General features: G+C 45.2%; 1 protein-coding gene across 1 annotated transcript in view; it reads left to right on the top strand.

Moving 5' to 3' along the window:
* Nucleotides 1–23,201, top strand: part of LOC119953662 (AP-1 complex subunit mu-1) — a 159,587-nt gene that overhangs the window by 3,430 nt on the left and 132,956 nt on the right. The window contains exon 2 of the mRNA XM_038778150.1: nucleotides 15,616–15,772. Coding sequence (XP_038634078.1) covers nucleotides 15,616–15,772 — 157 coding nt within the window. The remainder of the gene's footprint in view (nucleotides 1–15,615; nucleotides 15,773–23,201) is intronic.

Here is a 23,201-nt window from a genome sequence, read left to right as displayed (position 1 = left end):
CCACAACTCAAATTTGATCTCTTGCAAATGAAGAAAGTCGTACAATTTCCCCATATAGGCCACCGTCCCCAGCAGCGAATCCGACCACCAATTTAGCAAGATCCTTCGCCGGGCAATTAGAGAGGCGAAGGCCAGAACATCGGCCCCCTTCCCCTCCATCAGCTCCGGCATTTGCGATACTCCAAAGACCACCACCATTGGGTCCAGCCTGACTTCCACTCCCACAATTTCAGATAACATCCCAGATTCTCTAAACCCCAGAACACGTGCACATGATTCGCTGACCCTCGCCCATACTTCTTCCACTTGGCGTCCACTCCCTGGAAGAACCCACTCATCCTTGCCCGGGTCATATGTACCCTGTGCACCACCTTGAACTGAATCAAGCACATCCTCGAGCAGGAGGAGGTTGAATTCATCCTACTCATTGCCTCATACCACGGACCCCAGACTATTTCTCTTCTCCCCCACCCCCAACTCCTATTCCCCATTGTTCTTGACCCTCACCACTTGCACCCCTCTGCTCCCCAACCACCCACTTCCCAACCCTACCCTCCCCCGGCTCATCCGGGAGCAGCAGTTATTCCAGTAGGGTGCACTCCGTCAACCTGGGAAACGTCCTCCACTCCTTTCTTTCAAGTCCCTCTTGGCATGTATCTAAATTCACTTCCCCTCGGCAACTCACACCTCTCCCGCAACTCATCCAGACCTGCAAATTACCCTTCCAAATACGAGCCCCTCCATCTTGACGCCCCCCCCCCCCCCCCCCCCCCCCCCAATGTCGGGTGTAATGTATCCCATCTTTTATAATCCCCCCTAAACTCCTCCACCAGCATTGTCCAATTCCATCTGTTCATCATAGCCCAATCCCCTGTCACCTGAATTCCCAAGTACCTGAACCTTTCCCTAGCTATCTTAAATAGCAATATCTCCAAGTTGTCCTCCTGGCCCTGCCTCATTCACCGAAAACACTTTGCTCATCCCGATATTTAACTTGTACCCAGAGAAGGCAGTCGATGCCTGTATCAGTGTCTCTGGCAGCTCCCCCTTCTCCTGCGCGTCACTAAACATCCCCAACAAATGCCGTGCCAACTCTGTCACAAACGTCTCATAAAACTCCATCGAGATGCCATCCAGCCCTGGAGCCTTCCCTGACTTCATCCCCCTAATACTGTCAGTCACCTCCCTCGGCCCCAGCGGCTCCTCCAGTGCCTGCCTGTTCTCTTCCTCCAACCTTGGAAACTCCAACCCATCCAGAAACTGTCCCATATCTGCTTCCTCTATAGCCAGCTTCACCCTGTACAACTTCTCGTAGCATCCCCTGAACCTCCATTTATCCTCCCCGGCTCTGACACTAATCCCTCTTCTCTGTTGCACTGTTAAAATTTCCCTGGACACTGCCTGCATCCTCCTCTGGTGGGCCAGCATACAGCTGGATTTCTCCCTATATTCATATTGTAACCTCCCTTGCCGTCCGTAGCGGTCCCACTGCCCTTCCCATCGTCAACCTATCAGACTGCGCCTGCAATCTCTTCCTCTCTGCCAACAACTCTTTGGTGGGGGCCCCCGTATATCTCACCTTGACTATCTCACCCAACAACCGTCCATGCTCCTCCCTCCTCATGTCCCCGTGCGCCCTGAATGAGATAATCTCCACTCGGACCACAGCCATCAACGGCTTCAAGAACATGGCTGCCAACACCTCCCCGTTCTGGTTAATCTTCACCTAATTCCCAATCAACAGCCTTGCAAGGGGCTTTTCAAAGTAACTTCATTGCAATGTTAATGTAAGTTTACTTGTGACAATACAAAGATTATTATTATTACTTTCAAAATCCCCTTATCCGCCAACAGACCTGAATCTTGCCTCCATCCCGGCCCCCGCCCTAAGTCTCACCTCCAGCCAATGCGGTGGTTGATCAGATATCAAAATTCCTGCATGCGCCGCCCGCACCAACCCCAACAACACCACTTGGTTCACCACAAAGAAATCAATTCCTGCATGCCCCGTATACATGTGTGAAAAGGAAGAGTACACTCTTCACCTGCCCCTCCCCCCAGTTCTTAAACCTCCATGGATCAGCCATTCCCATACGCTCCATAAACCTTCCAAACTCCTTTATCATCCTCACCCTTCCCATTGACTTGGGACTCGGCCTGTCCACCTTGGTTCCATCACGCAGCTAAATCTCCATCCATAATCAATTGGTGCGTATCCAGATGTCCCCCCCTCCCACCCCGCCACTTTGAGTCAAGCTCCAAGTGGAATACCTGTCCAAACCATCCCTTCCTCAACCTGGTCAAACTCCTCAGGTGCGCAAAATCTCAGGACTTATTAACCGGCTCGTTTAGCTCCCGGACGCTCCACATTACAATTCTTACCAGTGGGAGTGCAGGGTGGGTGGGTACCCCCTTACAAATTTACAAACTTGTAACTCCCCAAAGGTAAAGAAAAAAAACATCCTCTGACAATACACAATCGCCATAATCTCCAACTTTTGCATCTCACACTGATTCTCCGTTCTCCCCCGTTTTATGATCCCTTATAAAATCATTGCCCTCTTCTGGCATTTCAACATAGTGATCCCAGCCTTCAAAAGTGACCCACAGTTTCACTGGGTACAGCACCACAAACTGAATCTTCCTTCGGGACAACATCGCCATGGCCCTGTTGAACCCTGCACACCTCTTCGCCAGCTCCGCACCAATATTTTGATATATCCGGACATGATTACCCTCCCGTTCACGGTCTCGCTTCTCCCTGGCCCACCGTAATTCCTTCTCAGCAAATTTGTGCAATCGCGCAATCGTCACTCGCGGTGGCTCCCACCTCTCGGCTTCTGTCTTGGGGAACTGTGGGCCATGTCCACCTCTGGGGCCTTTTTATAATTATCTTTATTGTTGCCACAAGTAGGCTTACCTTGACACTGCAATGAAGTTGCTGTGAAAATCCCCTAGTCGCCACATCAGTGCGTGTTCGGGTACACAGAGGGAGAATTCAGAATGTCCAAATGACCTAACAGCACGTCTTTCGGGACTTGTGGGAGGAAACCGGAGCACCTGGAAGAAACCCGAGCAGACTCGGGGAGAACTTGCAGACTCTGCACAGACACTGACCCAAGCTGGGAATTGAACCTGGGTCCCTGGCGCTGTGAAGCAACAGTGTTAACCACTGTTACCATGCCACCCTTCCAGCACCCCCTCCACCAACCTGGCCAGCATCCTTGCCACATATTTCGTAGCGCTCATTCCTTCCCCATCCTCTGGCAGCCCCAGAAATCTACAGATTCTGCTGCCTGGACCCGTTAGGGAATTGAATATTTATCTATCGAAGGGGAAATTTGCAGGGTACATGTGCAAGCTTGTAATTTGTGCTTGCATTCCAGGGGTTGTGGTTCCTCTTTTGGGGATGTGGCAATGTCTGAGGTGGAACCAAGCTGGGAGTGTGGGTGTGTTCTGAAGTTTGTGTGACTCTTTAGGGGGAGGGGGGCAGGCACTGAAGCAGCATCCTTGAATGACGAGATTGATTGTACACAATCTGTGCAAGGAGTGATGGGTCAAACCTTTTACCTTTAACCCATATCAAATTAATATTATTCCACTTTTACAGAAATCTGACTTATTGCACATGGCCAGATCTGTCAGTTGATCGTTTTGGTTTAAATCTATATTTAAATTATGAATCTTGTGAAACTGGGACAACCCTGGCACATTTTAGTCATCCTTTAGCACATTGCAAGCAATGATTCAGCAGATGTTTTGCTGACTTAAACCCGTTGAGTGTATGACGATCTGTTGATCTGTTTATAATTAAGTGATAAATTGACAGCTCTGTATCGTACAGTTATTGAACTGAAATTGGTTATGTTCTAAAGCTCAAAGCTCACTGTCTCTTTTGTGAAAGAATGTGCAACATATTTTGGTTATGCGCTGAACATTTTGCCTGGATTTGGAGGGGGGGGGGGGCAGTGGCGGAGGAAGGATGACAGTGCAGGGGGCAACTGAGGGATTTCTGCACTGTCGGAGCTCCTGCCCTTCATCCCGTTCATGCAGTGTGGGTGGATGTTAATGAGCTAAGGAAACTAGATCACGGTGTCCTGTCAGTGTCCTGGCCAACACGCCTCCTTAAACCAACACCATCTAAACCTGGTTAATTGCCTGTTGATCATATGCCCGGATATTTCTGGGTCATTACTGGTACAAGTGGCTCTTTTGACATTTCAACACCTATGCTTCAAAACGGTTGATTTTTTGAAGCACATTGAGTCGTGATGATGTGGTGAGTTATATCAGTGAGAGTTACTTTGTTTTTAATTCTGTACTTCTGTTAATGTACATCACTATCCCAAGTGGGAGAATTTTGCTAAATGTATATACAGTTAAAGCTTTAGTGGAGTTTGGGGCCAGAGTTGCCAAATAAATTTGAAGCAGTGTTGCTCAGCGATGCTCTCAGAAATGATGAATTGGTGCTTGAACCATGAGTGGTTTGGATTTGTTTAGTTCTGTCTAATCTTTGTGAGTGGAGCCAGCTGAGATTGCAAGCGGTTGGTTGTACAGTGTAGTGCTAGATATCATCATTTCATTATTTTTTTTCTGATTAAGGGGCAATTTAGCATGGCCCGTTTGACCTTGTATATATTTTTTTACTGTTTTAATAAAAAGATATGGCCAATCCACCCACCCTGTGCATCTTTGGGTTGTGGGGGTAAGACCCACGCAGACGCGGAGAGAATGAAAACTCCACACGGACAGTGACCTGGGGCCGGGATTGAACCTGGGTCCTCAGCACCGTGAGGCAACAGTGCTAATAACTGCCACCGGTCCATTCTCCACAGATGCCACCAAGCCTGAGTTTTTCCAGCATTTTCTGTTTTCAGTACATACATCGGGCAGTTATGTTTCCACAATAGCAGAAAGTGCACACAGTTGTTGGATTTCTGTCAATTCTATGGAGGGATTTTCCCCTGCTTCCCAATGTGGATGGGTTTCTGTGTTAACTCAGCTGTGAGCTCATCCGTTCTGCAGATCGAGCACAAAGTCATGCTTGGGTTGATTATCTTTTAGTTATCTCTTTGCAAACAGGCTTCAGCAGTAACACTTTGAGAATAACATACAGAATCGTACAGTACAGGAGGATGCCATTCTGCCAACCAAATTATGCCAGGAGGGAAGGATTTGCTGAGCTATAGGGAAAGAGAGAGCAATTAGTCCCAGTTTCTGGTCTTTCCCTACAGCCCTGCACATTTTCATTTTCAAATATTATCCAGTTTCCTTTTGAAAGCTCCTGTTAAATCTGCTTCCACTTTCGTTTCAGGCAGCGCATTCTAGATTATAACTGGCTGAGTTTTAGAATTAATTCCTTCTGCCCTGGCTCTTTTGCCAATTATTGTAAATCTATCTCCTGTGGTTACTGTTGTTGAATGTCTTCTGTTAATGTACATCACTATCCCAAGTGGAAGAATTTGACTAAGTGTATATACGGTAATTATTTAGTGCAATGCCCCAGTTTGGGACCAGAGCAACCAAGTAAATTCAGAACAGTATAGTTCAGTGATGCTCTGTGCCATCTCCCTTTTCAATAACCTTGATCGTTTAGTCTCTCTGCGTAATTACAGTCCCTTAGCCCTGGTACCACCCAGTAAATCTCCTCTAGCAACCGTTCCACATAGAGCATGGTTCCCAGACATTTTTAAAATTCATTTCAGGGATGTGGGTGTCACTGGCGAGACCGACATTTATTGCGCATCCCTAATTGCCCATAAGTTGGTGGTGCGCTGCCTTCTTGAACCGCTGCAGTCCTTGTGGTGAAGTACACCCACATTGCTGTTAGGGAGGGAGTTTGACCCAGTGACAGTGAAGGAACAGCGATATATTTCTAAGTCAAGATGGCGAGTGACAAGGTGGGGAACTTCAAGGTGGTGGCCCATTGGTTACAGTACTCCAGTTAAGACCTGATTAGTGATTTTTAAAGGTTTACTGTAGCTTCCTTGATTTTGCATTCTATATTTCAGGCTAGAAAGCTACGGATTCCAATGTTTTTAACTGCCATCTTCAAAGATTTTTACATGTGAACCCCACATCTGTTCATGCACCCTTTTTAAAAAAAAAAAATTCTAACTGTACCATTATATTAGCTCTGGTCAGCCTTTCCTTTCAAATGGTGGCACTGATGCGTCACAGTGCCAGGACCCGGGTTCAATTCTGGCCGTGGGTGACTGTGTGGAGTTTGCACGTTCTCTCCGTGTCTGTGTTGGTTTCTTCCCACAGTCCAAAGATGTGCAGGTTAGGTCGATTGGCCATGCTAAATTGCCCCTTACTGTCCAAAAATGTGTAGGTTAGGTGGGATTACTGGGATAAGGCGTGAGTGTAAGCCTAGGTAGGGTACTCTTTCGAGGGTTGGTGCAGACTTGATCGGTTGAATAGCCTCTTTCTGCACTGTAGGAATTTGATGGATTGACACTTCTTGTCAAATTTCACCTCCCATTTCACTAGCTTCTGTGTCCTTCCTCCTGAAGTCTGTTACTGTCTCATTTTCTGGTTTATTACCGTTGCAAACTTCCAAGATTTTAAAAGTTGATGCAGAATTTCTCCTGCGTTTTCAGTGTTAATAAGCAGACCTCTGATTCTATCACCTGTTGGCATAACGCTGGGCACCTCCCATGTTGTGCCCAGGAGTTGGAACAGTTGCTCAGCTGCCATGTCTGGTGGTTCAGTCAGTAAGTGGCTCGCATTGTGGCAGCTGTTGGCATTCATTCAAATTGAGAGTTACAGGTCTCCGAGCTCTCCAGACATTTGAAGCATTTATTGATGGCTGTGGAATTAGTATCCAATCCTCATCACTGTGGGAAGGTTAAATGCTTTTGAACAAAAAGAGATTTGCATTTATATTGCACTTTTCATTACCACTGGATATCTCAAAATGCTTTACAGCCAATGAAGTTCGAATCACTGTTGTAATGTAGGAAACAAGGCAGCTGACCTGAGCACTGGCAAGCCTCCACAAACAGCAATGTGATAATGACATAATCTGTTTTAGTGATTTTTTTTATTGGCGGATAAATATTTGCCTGCGTACCGTGGGGTGACTCCCATGCTCAGATTGTTCCACGTGATCATTCACATCCATGCTGGCAAATTGAGGCCTCAGTTTAACATCTTATTCAAAAGACGGCACCTCCAACAATACAGCACACCTTCAGGACTGCACTGGAATGTCAGTCTTACGTTTTTACCTTCCTTTTTCAACCCCCTCTCCTTACTTGGAATCCAGTTTTACAGTACAGCCATTCATAATGCTGAATTAAACAAGAAAAATCTTTTAAGGCTGATTGGTTTTGTGATTTACCACATGCATTAGTGTTAAGCTGGAAAGGCTGTTCTGTGTGTCGTGTACAGTAATCTCTGCTTCAAAATCATGGGAACAAAACAGAGTAACTGCATAAAATCTCAAACTTTTCACCGTACTTTGCGCACACAAAGTCTTCAAAGGTTAGTTGGTATGTCTGCTACCAGCAACTTATTCTGCGTTGTTGTGTGACTAGATTGCGAAAAAGGAGCAGGAGTAGGCATTCGGCTGATTGAGCCTGCTCTGCCATTCAGTAAGATCATGCCTGATTAGTTGTGGCCTGAACAGCACTTCCTTGCCTGTTCCCCATAACCTTTGACTACCTTGTCAATCAAAACTCTACTACAGCCTTGAATATATTCAATGACCCGGCCTCCGCAGCTCTCTCTGGAAGAGAATTTTAAAGAACCTTTAGGAGAAGTAATTGCGCCTCATCTCCGTCTTAATTTGGAATTTCTTAAACTTGACCGTTGGTTCTAGATTCCCCATGAGAGGTAGCATCTTCCCAGTATTTATCCTATCAAGTCCTCGCAGAATTTTATATGTTTCGATAAGATCACCGTTCATTCTTCTAAATTCCAATGGGTATGAGCCCAACCTACTCAACCTTTCCTTATAAGACAAACCCCTTCATCCAGGAAACAGCCCAATTAACCTTCTTGAGTTGCTTCCAATGTTAGTACAGTAGTGTCTCTGATTTGAATTCAGTAAAAATCTGGAATTAGAAGACTAAAGGCGACCATGAAACTATTGTCACAAAAACCCATCTGGTTCACTAATGTCCACTAATAAAGGAAATCTGTCATCCTTGTCTTGCCTGGCCTATATGTGATCCAGATCCACAGCAATGTGGTTGATTCTTAAATGCCCTCAGGATGGGCAATAAATGCTGGCCCAGCTAGGGACGCCCACATCCCATGAACAATTAATAAAAAAAAAAAAAATTCCAGTTTTTACAAAAATTGGAGTTCTCAGAGAACTGGATGTTTTCTGAATATGCCTTCATCAATTTTAAGTGAGTAAAATTTAAAAAACCAACATGCGTGGACAAAATAAAAAAACAACTTGCTTCCCCCATCAGCTCCTGTGCAATAACGTTTTGTGTGGGAACCTTGTGTAGGAATAGCTAGCTTCAACATGTCTTGCACTTAAATTTGGAGTGTGATACTAATTATTTAGTGGTTTAGTTCAATTATAGATTCAATGATTCCCACGCTGAACACAGCTGTGGTCTGAATAAACTTACCTGTCAGACTCACATTACACATGTACCCACTTATCCAACTTCTTTGCAGCAAAAACCACAGGTGCTTTGGTCATTCCTCTGATTGCTGTTTGTGGCAGTTTATTGTCTATAGGTTGCATGTCACTGTTCCCACCATTACGACAATGTCAAAAATACTTGATTGTGAAGTTGTTTGGGATGACCTGAGACCACGGAAGGTCCTTTGTAAACGTGAGTATTTTGTTTGGGCAATTGAATATGTAAATTCATGCTCGGGATTTATTTCACATAATCTTTGCCATTGAAATTAAGGTTACAGATGAGATGAGAGATTGAATAGCACAGTGGGTCCGGTTACATTGGGTAGCATGGTGGTTAGCACTGCTGCCTTGCAGCGCTAGGGACCCGGGTTCGATTCCAGCCTGGGGTGACTGTATGGAGTTTGCACTTTCTCCTCATGCCTGTATGTGTTTCCTCTGGGTGTTCCGGTTTCACCCATAGTCCAAAGATGTGGGGGATTGTGAGGAAATGGCGGGGAGTGCAAACCTGATGAGATGAATGGCCTCCTTCTGCACTGTAAGAATTCTATCAAGAAATGGAAGGTGACACTCTGTTTTGTGGGTGGGTGGGGCTCATGTTAAGTGAGTTTGGATCCCATGGGGGTGGCACAGGTAGCACAGTGGTTAGCACTTTTGTTTCACAGCCCCAGGGTCCCAGGTTTGATTCCCGGCTTGGTTCACCGTCTGTGTGGAGTCTGCACGTTTTCCACGTGTCTGCGTGGGTTTCCTCCGGGTGCTCCGGTTTCCTCCCACAGTCCATAGATGTGCAGGTTTGGTGGATTGGCCATGCTAGATTGTCCTTGGTGTCCAAAAAAATGGTTAGGTGGGCTTAAGGAGGGTGCTCTTCCAAAGACCTGTGCGGACTCGCTGGGCTGAACGACCTCCACTGTAAATTCTATGATTCCTTGAGCATGGTTTCACAGCATAAACTCGGCCATATATTGATAATATCAGCCAGGCCATGGAGGTATTGGAGCTTCCTTGCAGCGAATAAAGTCAGCTTCTCACTGCCTTGCTCTTGGGTAAATGAACAACTGTCCAGATCGTGATCCATTTGAGAGCTTTGTTCCACTTGTGAGCCTATTCTTTCAGGAAATCTGATCTTGCGTGTAGCTTAGTTCCAGAATGTACCATGGTTCATGTAGCATAGTTCCAGAAATTTCGAAGAAGGTCCAATCCTTCAGTCATCTAGTCTTTTTAAGTAAGAAGTGGTTTATTTCCTTTGTGGTGAATCAGGAGGTGGGCTAGTTTCTGTTCAATGACGCCATTGACATAATTTCTTCAGTTGAAACATTACAAATTGCATATTTTGAAGAATGTCTGTTATCCAGTTTTTTGCAGAATGATAGAATAGTATACCACCGAAGGAGTTAACTTGATCCATCAAGTCTGAAGTAGCTCTTTTGAAGAGAAATCCAGTTGGTCCCATTCACCTTCCTCATTGCTGCAGTTTTTTTCCTGCAAGTATTTATCCAGTTCCCTCTTGAAAGCTACTATTGAATCTGTGTCCACCAACTTCTCGAGCTGTTCAAAGTTCTAACTATTAACTGAATAGAAGCCTTTTCACATGTCTCGTCAAGTTCTTTGATTACTAATAGTTTGGGCAGCACGGTAACATAGTGGTTAGCACAGTTGCTTCACAGCTCCAGGGTCCTAGGTTCGATTCCCGGCTGGGTCACTGTCTCTGCAGAGTCTGCACGTTCTCCCCGTGTCTGCGTGGATCGTCTCCGGGTGCTCCGGTTTCCTCCCGCAGTCCAAAGGTGTGCGGGTTAGGTGGATTGGCCATGATAAATTGCCCTTAGTGGCCAAAAAAGGTTAAGTGGGCGTTACTGGGTTACGAGGATAGGGTAGATGTGTGGGCTTGAGTAGGGTGCTCTTTGTAAAGGCTTCAAGTGAATGGGCAAGAACATGACAGGTGGAATATAATATGAATGTGTAAAGTTATCCACCGGTAGAAAGAAAACAGATGGTGAGAGTTTGGAAAGTGTTGATTTCCAAAAGGTCTTTGGTGTCCTTGTTCATGAGTCTCAAAAAACTAGCATACAGATGCAGTAAACAATTAGCGGGCATTTGGTATGTTGACCTTGATCGCAAGGGGATTTGAATAAAAACGTAAGAATGTCTTGCTGCAGTTGTCTCGAGCTTGACAAGAGAACACTTGGAATATTGTGTACAATTTTGGTCCCCTTATCTGTATGATATACTTGCCATAAGGGAGTGCAACCGAGGTTCATCAAACTGATGCCTGAGATGGCATGATTGTCCTTTGAGGAGAGATTGAGGAGACTAGGCCTGTGTTACATAAAAACATAGAAAATAGGAGCAAGAGGAGGCCATTCAGCCCTTCGAGTCTGCTCCACCATTCATCGTGATCATGGCTGATCATCCAACTCAATAGCCTGATCCCGTCTTTCCCCTCCATATCCTTTGATCCTCTTCACCTCAAGTTCTTCATCTTAACTCCTTCTTATGTTTTGGCTTCAACTGCTTTTTGTGGTAGCGAATTCCACAGGCCGACCACTCTTGGTCAAGTAATTTCTCCTCATCTCTGTCCTAAATGGTCTACCCTGTATCTTCAGAGTGTGACGCCTCGTTCTGGATACACCCATCATCGGGAACATCCTTCTTGCCTTATCTAGAGTTTTAAAGAATGAGAGATGATCTCATTGAAACATACAAATTCTTACAGGGCTTAACAGGGTAGATGTAAATAGGATGTTTCACCTGGTTGGTGAATCTAGAACCAGGGGACACAGTCTCCGAATTAGGAGTAGACCATTTAGGGCTGAGAAGAGATGGAATTTCTTCAGACCATTGTGAATCTGGAAATTCTTTACCCCAAAGGGCTGTGGAAGTTCAATCATTGAGCATGTTCAAGATACAAAATCGATAGATTTCTGGATATTAGTGACATCGAGGGATAGGAGAACCTGGTGCTGAGGTTAATAATCAGCTATGATCTAATTCAGTGTTTTTCAAATATTTCTAAATTATAGCTAAAATACAGTCTGGCTCGCTGTTGGGATGTCTGTCAGCCGGCCAATACACTCTGCTTCTCACTCCTGGGCCATCCATTCTCTCAGATCTCCACACAAAAGCCGTTTTCGTGGCATCCTTTCTGTTTGCCACCCTGCTGATCTTACCCAGTCGTTGGGATACTTATGATAATTTCAGAGTGCGCCATGACCCATTTTACACCCACCGTTGGTCGTGACCCCTCACTTTGAAAAAGTCTGATCTAATTGAATGCTTGATGGGCCGAATCGTCTATTTCTAATTCCTATGCACGTTCAGAGCCTGCCAGAAACCTGACCAATTTGTAGATCAGGTGATTTTTGCTGCCGTTTTCAAAAGACACTTGTTAAGAATGCTGCTGATGTTAAATGCAAAGGTATCCCAAAATCCAGAAGGGTAACTTGGAACACCGGTTCTTCGTGATGTATATTTTCAATTTGCTATACTGTGAAAATATATGCAAACCGGGGAAGAAGAGTCCAGTCGTTTTGTGATTAATTAATAAAGAATATTTATTAACTTAAAAGAAAAACACATGAGGACCATAATACACTATAACAGTATACTGAACGACATTGATGGCTATACACACACAGTATTAAATGAAGGCACCCCTTTGTTCCCAACTACCTATGTTTCCTGAACTCTTGAGGTGTCTCTTGTTCCCAAACAACAACAATATTATATAACGTGGAGCTAAATCCGGAGATAGTTACCACACACTGGTCATTGGTCATAGTGTGCAGACCATCTAGTTACACTTAAGCTCTTTAGAGAAAAATGTAGATTGCCCTGAGTGTTTAAAATCCCCCACCTTCGTGGAGATCCAGAAAAGAAAACATACAGCTCCTGCAAAATGCCAAAATAGTCAACAGCCTCAGGTACAGTAGACACTGCCTTTTCTCCAACAAAGTTAAGTGAATAGGCTGCACATGGTACATAGTCTGCTTACCTGTTAATGTTTTTAAAGAGTGCTTGCAGCCCTTTCTCCGAGCCCTTCATGTTAGATGCATTATCGTAGGACTGACCATGGATATTTTCAAGTGAAAGCTTATGTTCACCCAGGACTTGTTGTATTTTGTTGAACAAGGTTGTGGATGAATGGTTTTCTATCGGTAAAAATGTTAAAAATCTCGCACAGGGTTTTCCATTATAGCAGTATCGAACCACAATTACCAGCTGGTCAACATGTGTCAGGTCAGGCATAGAGTCAACAATAATAGAGTAGTATTTGTTGTCTAGGTTTTGATTTGATTCACAATTTCATCTTGCACATGTTTTCCCATGATTTCTATCAATTCTTCATACACGGGTTTGGATAGGTAAGTAGCAATTACTTTTTCATTTTTACATTTCTCGATGTTGATGTATGAACACTTTATTGAAAAACATTCTTGTCTAGATCGCTATCACGTTGAAAATTCGCGTTAGCATTGTGATTGCTTTTTCAACGGCTCCCCTTTTTTGCTAAGACACGTCACCTACTGTTTGTATTTCTGTCATAAATGTTAAGTGTTTTAAATTATTTATAATTATTTTATATTAAATATATTTAGAATGAAACATCCTTAAGTTGAACATTTTTTCGTTTACGGCTAGCTTACATAATACTTTAATAATCTTAATTTTTATTTTAACTATTATTTTGTATTGAATTACACTATATTATTAATATTATTATTTTTTAAAAACCCCTTCTCATACAGTAGACCCAAAATCTTTAAGCAATGTGGACTAAAGTCCCCTCTGGGGCCTCTCCGGGATTAGGGGCCCTGAAGCTTGAGCTTCATTAGTTTCACAGTAGATCCACCCCTAGTCTTTAACCCGTATGCGGTGGACAAATGACTGTGAGCCGGCTTTGTTTAATCAAATAGTGTTTATTCACACTCGCACCATCCAACACAAGTTATTTTACAGAATACTAAAGGTCATACTAGACCTTAACTTTAGAGTGACTAGCAAACAGATAAAAGGTCTTTATCTGTATTACATTTCTGTAGTCCTTGATGTTCGGTCCTTGGTCTGGTCTGATGCTCTGGCTCTCATTTTCCTTCTGTTTGGTGGTGTGATGGCCCTCTTTGTGGTGGCTGGTGAAGATCACCGTTGTTCTGTTCCTGTTGTGTGCTGCTGCAGAGTGAGCAATTCTAAGGTGGTGCAGCATCTTTTGTACCATATTGGTTTTGCGCACTTTTGGGCGGTCCCCGGGCCATTACCAATCAATTGATCAGGGTTCGATCACCCTGATCGATCAAGTCCATTTGGGGCTGCCACATTGATTTTGTAGGTGTTAGGGGCACACAAGCTCTTCCAAATAAGGAAGGTCTGTTGTGTCTGATAGACATTCGTGATTGAAAATGAAATGAAATGAAAATTGCTTATTGTCACGAGTAGGCTTCAATGAAGTTACTGTGAAATGCCCCTAGTCGCCACATTCCGGCGCCTGTTCGGGGAGGCTGGTACGGGAATCGAACCGTGCTGCTGGCCTGCTTGGTCTGCTTTAAAAGCCAGCGATTTAGCCCAGTGAGCTAAACCAGTATGTTTCTATTGTTCCTGGAGATGGTCGTTTTCCTGTGTATTATGATGTCAGGGCGGCAGCTTGCTCCTCAATGTTTATTTAAACTGCAGCTTACTTGTCCTTGTACTTCACTAGATTTCCCAGGGCCCTTTGCAGAACGGGCCGAAGGGCCTCTTTCTGTGCTGTAAAACTATGGCGCTATGAAAGTAGAGAGATATTCCAAGTTCAAAGGGGAGCCATAAAGTTGATGTTAATGTTTGAATTATGGGAAAAAAACCCAAGATTTGCATTTTGCTAGCACTTTCACAACTACACAAGTACAAAGTGGTTTACAGCCAATGAAGTACAGTCTTTGCTGTAATGGTAATTTATGCACATCAAACCCCCATAAACAGCAATGTGATAAAGACCAGATAATTTTTTTTGTGTGGTTGATTGAGGGATAAATGTTGGTTAGGACAATAGGGATAACGCTCTGCTCTTAGCTAGATGGAGGCAGAGCCATCTTTAGTGACCGTTTGGCCACAAGTGTCAATTCCCTTGCCTCTCCACTTTGAAGTCACCTCTTCCTGCATCCCAATATTTTTCACCTATGCACATACACCTGCTTTTCTCACGGATAGGTTAATTTGCATTTCAACATCCCTTCAGACAGCAGCACTTATCAATCCCCCATTTTACTTTATCACAATTTAATTTTTAATCTTAAAATTCCCCAATTCATAACACATGCAGACCAAGACAGGCCAGCAGCACGGTTCAATTCCTGTACCAGCCTCCCCCGAACAGGCGCCGGAATGTGGCGACTCGGGGCTTTTCACAGTAACTTCATTTGAAGCCTACTTGTGACAATAAGCGATTTTCGTTTAATTTAATTTCCACCAGCCAATGAAGATTTATATTCTGCATGACACATCGTCATGCCAATCAAATGAAGAATTCAGGGGGAATTTCTTTTTGCTGAGTGGCATGAGGATGTGAACCTTGGTGCCCCAGAGTGGTTGAAGCAGTTGGCATTGATGTCTTTAAGGGGAGGCTTGATGTATAACGCAGAGAAGAGAATAAAAGGAGTTGGGTAGAGGTTATTAGAATGAGAAGAGACTTCTGTGGAGGATAAACCAATTGGACTGATTGGCTATTGTAGATTCTATGTAAAGGGCAATTTCATTTGGAAGTTGCTGGATGAATGGCGAGATCCATGCTCACGCGATGCTTCTCTGATGTTAAAACTAGATAGGATGGGCTTTAATCTACAACTGGCTGTGCTTCAGTTTGCTTGAAATTGCTTGAGTTAGCATTGCGTGCCTTAAACGGTGCAAAGCTTGTTGACACAGTTAATATCCACTCATGATTCTTTGGTGCAGAATCATTTGTGTTTTCATAAGTCAAGCAGTCACCCCACTTTGTTTGAGATTGTAGCATTGTATATGAAACATCTTCGTGTTCTGTTTCTCAGGTCCTGATTTGTCGGAATTATCGGGGAGATGTGGAAATGTCGGAAATTGAACACTTTATGTCTATTCTGATGGAGAAGGAGGAAGAGTGTACCCTGACGCCCATCCTGTCACATGGAGCGGTTCGATTCATGTGGATCAAACACAATAATCTATATCGTATCCTTCCGAGTATTTGCTCTTTAAAATGAAAGGTGTGGAGTCCTGCAGTGGCAAACCTAGTCACTCCCTAGAAAAGTGTTTCAGCATTCAGCAAATGGTTTGGACCCTTTACAAATGTCATGTCAATTTTTAAAAAATATTTTTATTCTCCATTTTCACATTTTCTTCAGGATTTACACCCCACCAACAAACAGTAAATGGTGACAAATACAATGTCAATCCCCTTATCAACAACAACGATCCCATCCTCCCACCAAACCCCAAACATTAGCCCGCATGTTCACACAAACGAATTAGGGATCACCCATACCCTGGCTGGTCCGACCTTCTGAATATGGCCCATGGGGGCCCTGGGTCCAGTTTCATGTGCATCACTTTAGAAATGACCCTAAAAACCTCCTTTGAGTAATCCTCTAGCTTTGGACAGGACCAAAACATATGAACGTGAGTAGCCCCCATCCTCGCCCTCGTGAGGTCTGCTCTGTATACCACCTTCAGCTGTCTCAGCCCCAACCTCACGCACGAGGTGGAGGCATTCACTCTCCGGAGCACTTCACACCAGAACCCCTCCTCCACATCCTCTCCCAACTCTTCCTCCCACTTTGCTTTGATCCCTTCCATTGGTGCCTTCTCCTGTTCCAAAATAGCTCCGTAAACCACTGACAGTACCCCCTTCTCCAGTCCCCCTGTTGTCAGCACCTCCTCCAGCAATGTGGAGGCTGGCTCCACAGGGAATCTCTATCTCCTTTCTGGCAAAACTTGAACCTGCATGTATCTAAACATTTCCCCCTGCTCCAGCCCATACTTCGCTTCCAGCTTCTTCAATCCTGCAAACTGACCCCTAAGAAACAAATCTTTTAGTGTCTTAATCCCCTTCTCCTCCCATTTCCGAAAATTTCCATCCCACCTCCCTGGCTAAAATATGTGGTTCCCCCCCGAATCGGCATTTCCCTTGACCCTGCCCCCAACCCGAAGTGTTGGCGAAACTGCCTCCAAATTCTCAATGAAGCTATTATTACCGGACTCCCTGAGTATTTTCCCGGGGCTATCGGGAGCGGCGCTGTTGCTAGTGCTTTCAGTCCCGACCCCCTGCACAAACTCTCCTCCATTCTGACCCACTGGGAATCAACCCCTCTGACCCAGCTCCGCCCCGTCTCCACATTCGCCGCCCAGTAGTAATACATCAGGTCGGAAGACCTAAATTCCCTGCCTGACTTCCCCTGTGTAGCAGCACCTTTCTAACTCTGGCCACCTTCCCTCCCCATATGAACGCAGTAATCCTTCCCTCAATCTCTCTGGAAAAAAGCCTTTAGCAGGAAAATCGGCAGGCTATGAAAAATAAACAGAAATCGTGGCAACGCGTTCATTTTAACCGCCTGTACCTGACCTGCCAGTGACAGAGGGAGACCATCCCACCGTGCCAGATCAGCTTTCACTCTCCCCACCAAATTAGCAATGTTGTATCTGCGGAGCCCCCCCACCCCCCCCACTCCCAGGCAACCTGCACCCCCGGGCACCTAAAGTGAGTCCCTGCCCTACAGAATGGCAACCCCTCCACCTCTGCCCCCACCCCCGGCCGAGACAGCACTAAATACTCACTCTTGTCTAGATTTAGTTTGTAGCCCGAGAAACACCCAAACACTCGAAGTAGTTCCAATATTCCCCCTATCAACACACTTGGTTATGACACGTATAGCAGCAAGTCATCGGCATATAAGGACACCCTGTGCTCTATCCTCCCCCCGCACTATCCCTTTCCACACCCCCGAACTTCTTAATGCGATGGCCAACGGCTCAATCGTGAGTGCAAACAGCTGGGGGACATATGACATCCCTGCCTAGTCCCACGGTGGAGAGAAAAGTATCTCGAGCTGATGTTGTTTGTGCGGACACTCGCCCTCGGCTCCTTGTATAGTAGCTTTACCCAGTTCACATGCCCGCCTAACAATATAAGTATCAAATAAAATAAAACCTCCCAAGGAAAAGGAATCAAGAATTGCCTATGGTCACCATTGACATATATAGTCCACCCCCCCATATAATATTCAACACCATCCAATCCCCGAAAGAGTACCGTGAATAACATCCATGAATTGTAGACCCCCCCCCACAAACACACACACATTCCTCCCCTCCACTTCCTCTTGTAAACTCCTCCCGCAAGCCTCGTTTCCTCCCCCCAACTTTTCACCCTGGCTCGACTCGCCGAAACCTGTTCTACCAGGCTCCGATGGCTGATGCCCCTCCCCCCACCTCACTCCCGTTTACTGGCCGGCTTAAACCGGCCAGCGTGGAGGCCCCCGTCCGGGTGTCCTTCCCCCTTGCCCGGACCCAGGAAAACCAAGAAATCCCCTTTAGCACACAACCCTGCATACCCACCCAAGTCCCAAAGAACCATCATTGCAAATGAAAGCCCCAACTCTTCCCTTGTCCAAATATACAGCTGTCGTCCAAATATACAGCCGTCGACTCATTTAGTACATACACCAACACACAGTGAAAAAATAGTTACATGAGGCTACATCGGTACAAGACCCACTCTCAGTCCCAATTTTCAATTCTGCCACAGTCCTTCTGCCTTCACAAACCCCTCCGCTGCTTCCGCCGTCCCAAAATAAAAGTCCTTGGATTTGTATGTCACCATCAACTTGGCTGGATACACTATGCCGCACTACACTTTGCTGTTGTACAGTTCCTTCTTAACCCGGCTGAAGGCCACCCGCCTCCTTGCCAGCTCCACCGTAAAGTCTTGGTATATACGTATAACAGCTCCAGCCCACTCCATCTCCCGCTTCTGCTTTGCCCAGCATAGGACCTTCTCCTTCACGCTGTACCTACGGAAACAAACAGTTACTACTCTTGGTGGCTCACCTGCCTTTGGTATAGGCCTCCATGGCCTATGAGCCCGATACAGTTTGTATCGAGAGGGATCGTCCCCCTCCCCCAATAGCTCCGCCAGCATCGTAGGAAAATACTCAGTCGGCCTTGGGCCTTCCACCCCTTCGGGCAGACCCACGATCCTCAGATTCTGCCGCCTGGATCTGTTTTCAAGGTCTTACATTTTGGCTTGCAGACCCTTGTTTGTCTCTATCACCCTCCGCAGCTCCTTCCCCATCAAGGTGAGTTGATCACTGTGCTGCGATAATGCCTCTTCCACTGGGCTGGTTTAGCACAGTGGGCTAAATAGCTGGCTTGTAACACAGAACATTGCCAGCAGTGCAGGTTCAATTCCCGTACTGGCCTCCCCGAACAGGCGCTGGAATGTGGCGACTAGGGGCTTTTCACAGTAACTTCATTGAAGCCCACGCGGGACAATAAGTGATTATTATTATTATGGGGCTAATTTAGCACAGGGCTAAATAGCTGTCTTTTAAAGCAGACCAAGGCAGGCCAGCAGCACGGTTCAATCCCCGTACCAGCCTCCCCGAACAGGCGTCAGAATGTGGCGACTAGGGGCTTTTCACAGTAACTTAATTTGAAGCCTACTTGTGACAATAAGCAATTTTCATTTCATTTTGCTTCCTCAGTGTCTCACCTTGCTCCCGCACCTCTGCCGCTGTGCTTGATACCGTAGTCCTCACCGGGGCAATCGCCTCCTCCACCAGCACTTTCAGTACCGCCCCATCTCCTCCTTCATCGTTACCATGTGCTTTGTGAACTGTTTTTCAAGTTCCACAGCCATCACCATGGTCATTTCTTCTGCCGTGAGCAATGCGGTCTCCCCGGTGCTGCAGCCTCCGCTTTCCTTCCAGTCCTCGCGCTGACTTTTCCACTCCCCGGCGGACTTTCATTAACCCCTTTTTTCCCGGCCGTTTTTTTCCCCCAACTTGGACATTTCTCCTCACTGTGCCTTCTTACAGCTTTTGCAGCCTCAGTTGCCCTTGGGACCGGGCGTTAAAACCCCGAAAATTCTGTTCCCGAATGGGAGCCCTCCAGTGTGCAGCTGCCTCCTGCCTGCCGTCACTGGAAATGTCATGTCAATTTGATCTTGGTCCTGTTCACACTGGGGGCCTACCCAGTTCACATAGCAGAAAGCTTGCAGAGCATCAAGTCAAAAGTGAAAGATAGCTTATTGCAAATCCAAAACCTTGGCGCACTGTGAGCCTGTATTTTGCAATAGGTATGTTTGTGTTGTGTGTATTCAGTGATGAGTAGTATAACCGAGATACATCTTAACCTTTGGCACATTCTTTATAAATACTCCAAGTGTACTAAAGCTCCCAATGAATCATCGAGCACCCTGAATCATAACTAAACTGCATGTCGTGCCTTCTCGACAATATTTACTCGACTTTGTGCCTCTACCGTGATGGATTTACTTAATTGAGTCATACAGAATGACATTTTAGTTACACTGGCTCGACCTCTTTCCAAAGTTGAGTATTGAAGTTTCTTGTTCAGTGAAGACTTGCTGTCAAATGAAGTGTTTCTGAATTATTGCACTGAGAAGATTTATTGAATTTTATCAGCAGCCATCATGTAAATTACACACACATGCGTATGAATTAGGAGCAGGAGTAGGCCACTCGGTCCCTCAAACCTGCTCCACCATTCAACAAGATCATGGCTGATCTGATTGTAACCTCAACTCCACATTTCTGCACCCCTCCATCCCGATAACCTTTCACCCCCTTGTTTTTTTTCTAATTAAGAGGCAATTTAGCGTGGCCAATCCACCTAACCTGCACATCTTTGGGTTGTGGGGTTGCAACCCAGGCAGACATGGGGAGAATGTGCAAACTCCACATAAACAGTGACCCGGAGCCGGGATTGCATCCAGGTCCTCAGCACCATAAATTCCCCTTTGGATACAGTGTCGCCAGTTGCCGCTCCAGCTCCGAAATCTGGGCTTCCAGGAGCTGTAGCTGGAGACCGTTGCTGCACACATGCTGGGCTCGGGCATGGAAATGTTCCCTGCCTCCCACATGGAGCAAGAGGAGCAAACCAAGGCGTTGAGATCTTCTGCCATTACGTAACCCTTTAAATGAAACCTTTAGCAGATTCTTCATATCAGATTATATGAATTCTCTGGGGCCCTTCCTTGCCCTCCTTGCAACTACCAATTGTATCCCTTACAGATTGTGAACCACAAAACAGATTTTCAAACTATAAAGTGGTAGAAGTTGTAAACATATACTGACCTTGCCCACTACTTACCAATCATCTCTCTCTCTTGTAGCCTCTTCTCCCAGTTCCACTTAACTCTGTTTCCACCGAACTCCAAAAGCACTTTCAGTGCAGACAAGCCAGCACTTGGAGAGCTCTGCTTTTATAGGTTTCAAATCACAATGTTCAAGAATCTATCTACCTCTGCCTTAACAGTATTCAAGGATTCTGCTTCCATTCCCTTTTGAGAAAGAGTTCCAAAGACTCTCTCTCAACTCTGAGAGAAGACTTTTTGCTTAGTGTTTGGCGACATCTTATTTTTAAAAGGTGACGCCTAGATCTAGATTCTCGAGAAGAGGAAGCATTCTCCCCACATCCACCCTGTCCGTACTCCTCGGGATCTTCTGTTTCAATCAAGTCACCTCTTCCTCCTCTAAACTCCAGCGGATACAAGTCTAACGTTTCCTCGTAAGCCAACCGACCCAGCCCAGGTGTTAATCTGGTAAAACTCATCTGAACTGCTAATGCACTTATATCCTTCCTTAAATAAGGAGTCCAATACTGTATGCAATACTCTAGATCTAGTCTCACCAATTCCCTGTATAATTGAAGCAAAATCTGTCTACTTTTGGATTCATTACCCCTCGTAATAAATGATGACATTCAATTAGCTTTCCTAATTACTTAGTGTACTTGCACACGAGCCTTTTGTGATTCATACGCTAGGACACTCATCCCTCTGCACCTCCGAGATCTGCCATCTCTCAACAGTTAGATAATATGCTTCATTTTTATTCTTCCTGCTCTCTTTTATCCTGTGTCTCCACCAGTTAATTTGTCTTTATCATTTAAAGACAGTTGCAAGGATAGGAACTCAAGGCTGTTCAGCCTGCCGACCCTATTTCACCTTTTAGTTAGATTATGGATGATCTGTATCTTTTCTCCATCTACTTTTACTGTAATCTAGTAATATCCTTGTGCACAAATCTCTGTTCTGAAAGCTTCGATTGACCACAGGCTTTTTAAAGGGAGAGTTCCAGATTTCGACTATCATTTGTGTGAAGAAGAAAAGCAGCTAAACTATTTCCATATTTGCCATCTGTGATGCAATGTGGGTGCCAGCTAGCTGGACAAAATCACAAATGCAGGAGTCTTCTCAAAGGTAGAACTCTCCTGTTTGTTTGCACTTATCAGACTGAGGTGGCTTCATTGGCTTGGGCAGGCCAACAGGGTGGAAGACAATTGCATACCCAAGACTTCTCTACGGGGAGGTAGTCGGAGCCAGATGACCACTTGGAAAATTGGTGTGGCACTTTGGCAGAATCTGCCCATCAAGGGTTGGCCTCTTCAGCCGTCAGACACCCAATGGATTATTGCAACGTGCCTGTCCATTCATAGCTGGAAAGATGCGGGCGACACACTGCTGCCTCATGGTGCCAAGGACCCGGGTTTGCTCCCATGTAGAGTTTGAACATTCTTCCCATGTCGGCATGGGTCTCACCCCCACAACCCAAAAAGATGTGCAGCGTAGGTGAATTAGCCGCACTAAATTGCCCCTTAATTGGAACTAAAGAAGTGGGTACTCTAAATTTCTTTTTGTTTTAAATAGATGGGCGTATGCCATTTAAAAAAAAAATGATGTGCTTCTTGATATCATCCATGAATGACTTGGCTCTAATGTAAAAATTATATTCCCTTGTTCTGAGATGTTCCACCAGACAAATAGGTTTTAGCCCTTTACCCTATCATAAATTTATCTGTTTGGATTCTAACCCTCTTGAGATAAAGGACAACATTCCATTAGCCATTTTGTACCTGTCCACTAACCTTTAGTAATTTCTGTGGTTGAATTCCTAAATCTGTCTGCCCCTCCACAGTTTCTTGCTTTTCATCATTTGGAGAATGCTCTTGAGCTTTCTGTCTCAGATCCATAGTGAATTACCTCATATTTTCTCTCATTGCCACGGTTTTTCCACTCATCTAATGTACTAATGTCCCTTGGCAACTTTCTGCTCCCGCCTACGCTAAGTGTTGCCAGTGAATTTATATATGCAACCCTATTCCTCCTTCCAAGTTGTTTATGGATATAATGAAAAGTAGCAGTCTTGGTACAGATGCCTGGAGTACGCCCCTAGTCACATCCTGCCAATTTGAGTGCATGCATATTAATATACTTTGTCTACCGCCTCCTTATTCATTCCCTAACCAAGCTGACCGGTTTTCTCCAATATCAGTAAGCGCTCATTCTGTTGACCGTCTCGTTATGTAAAACTTTGGAAAATGTCTTTGGAAGTCTGTATCAATTAGTCTCGTAGACCTA

The sequence above is a fragment of the Scyliorhinus canicula genome, chromosome 18, assembly GCF_902713615.1.
Source record: "Scyliorhinus canicula chromosome 18, sScyCan1.1, whole genome shotgun sequence".
In the NCBI taxonomy this organism is placed as follows: domain Eukaryota; kingdom Metazoa; phylum Chordata; class Chondrichthyes; order Carcharhiniformes; family Scyliorhinidae; genus Scyliorhinus; species Scyliorhinus canicula.
The sequence above is the reverse complement of the archived record's forward strand: the minus strand, read 5'-3'. Positions and strand labels throughout refer to the sequence as shown.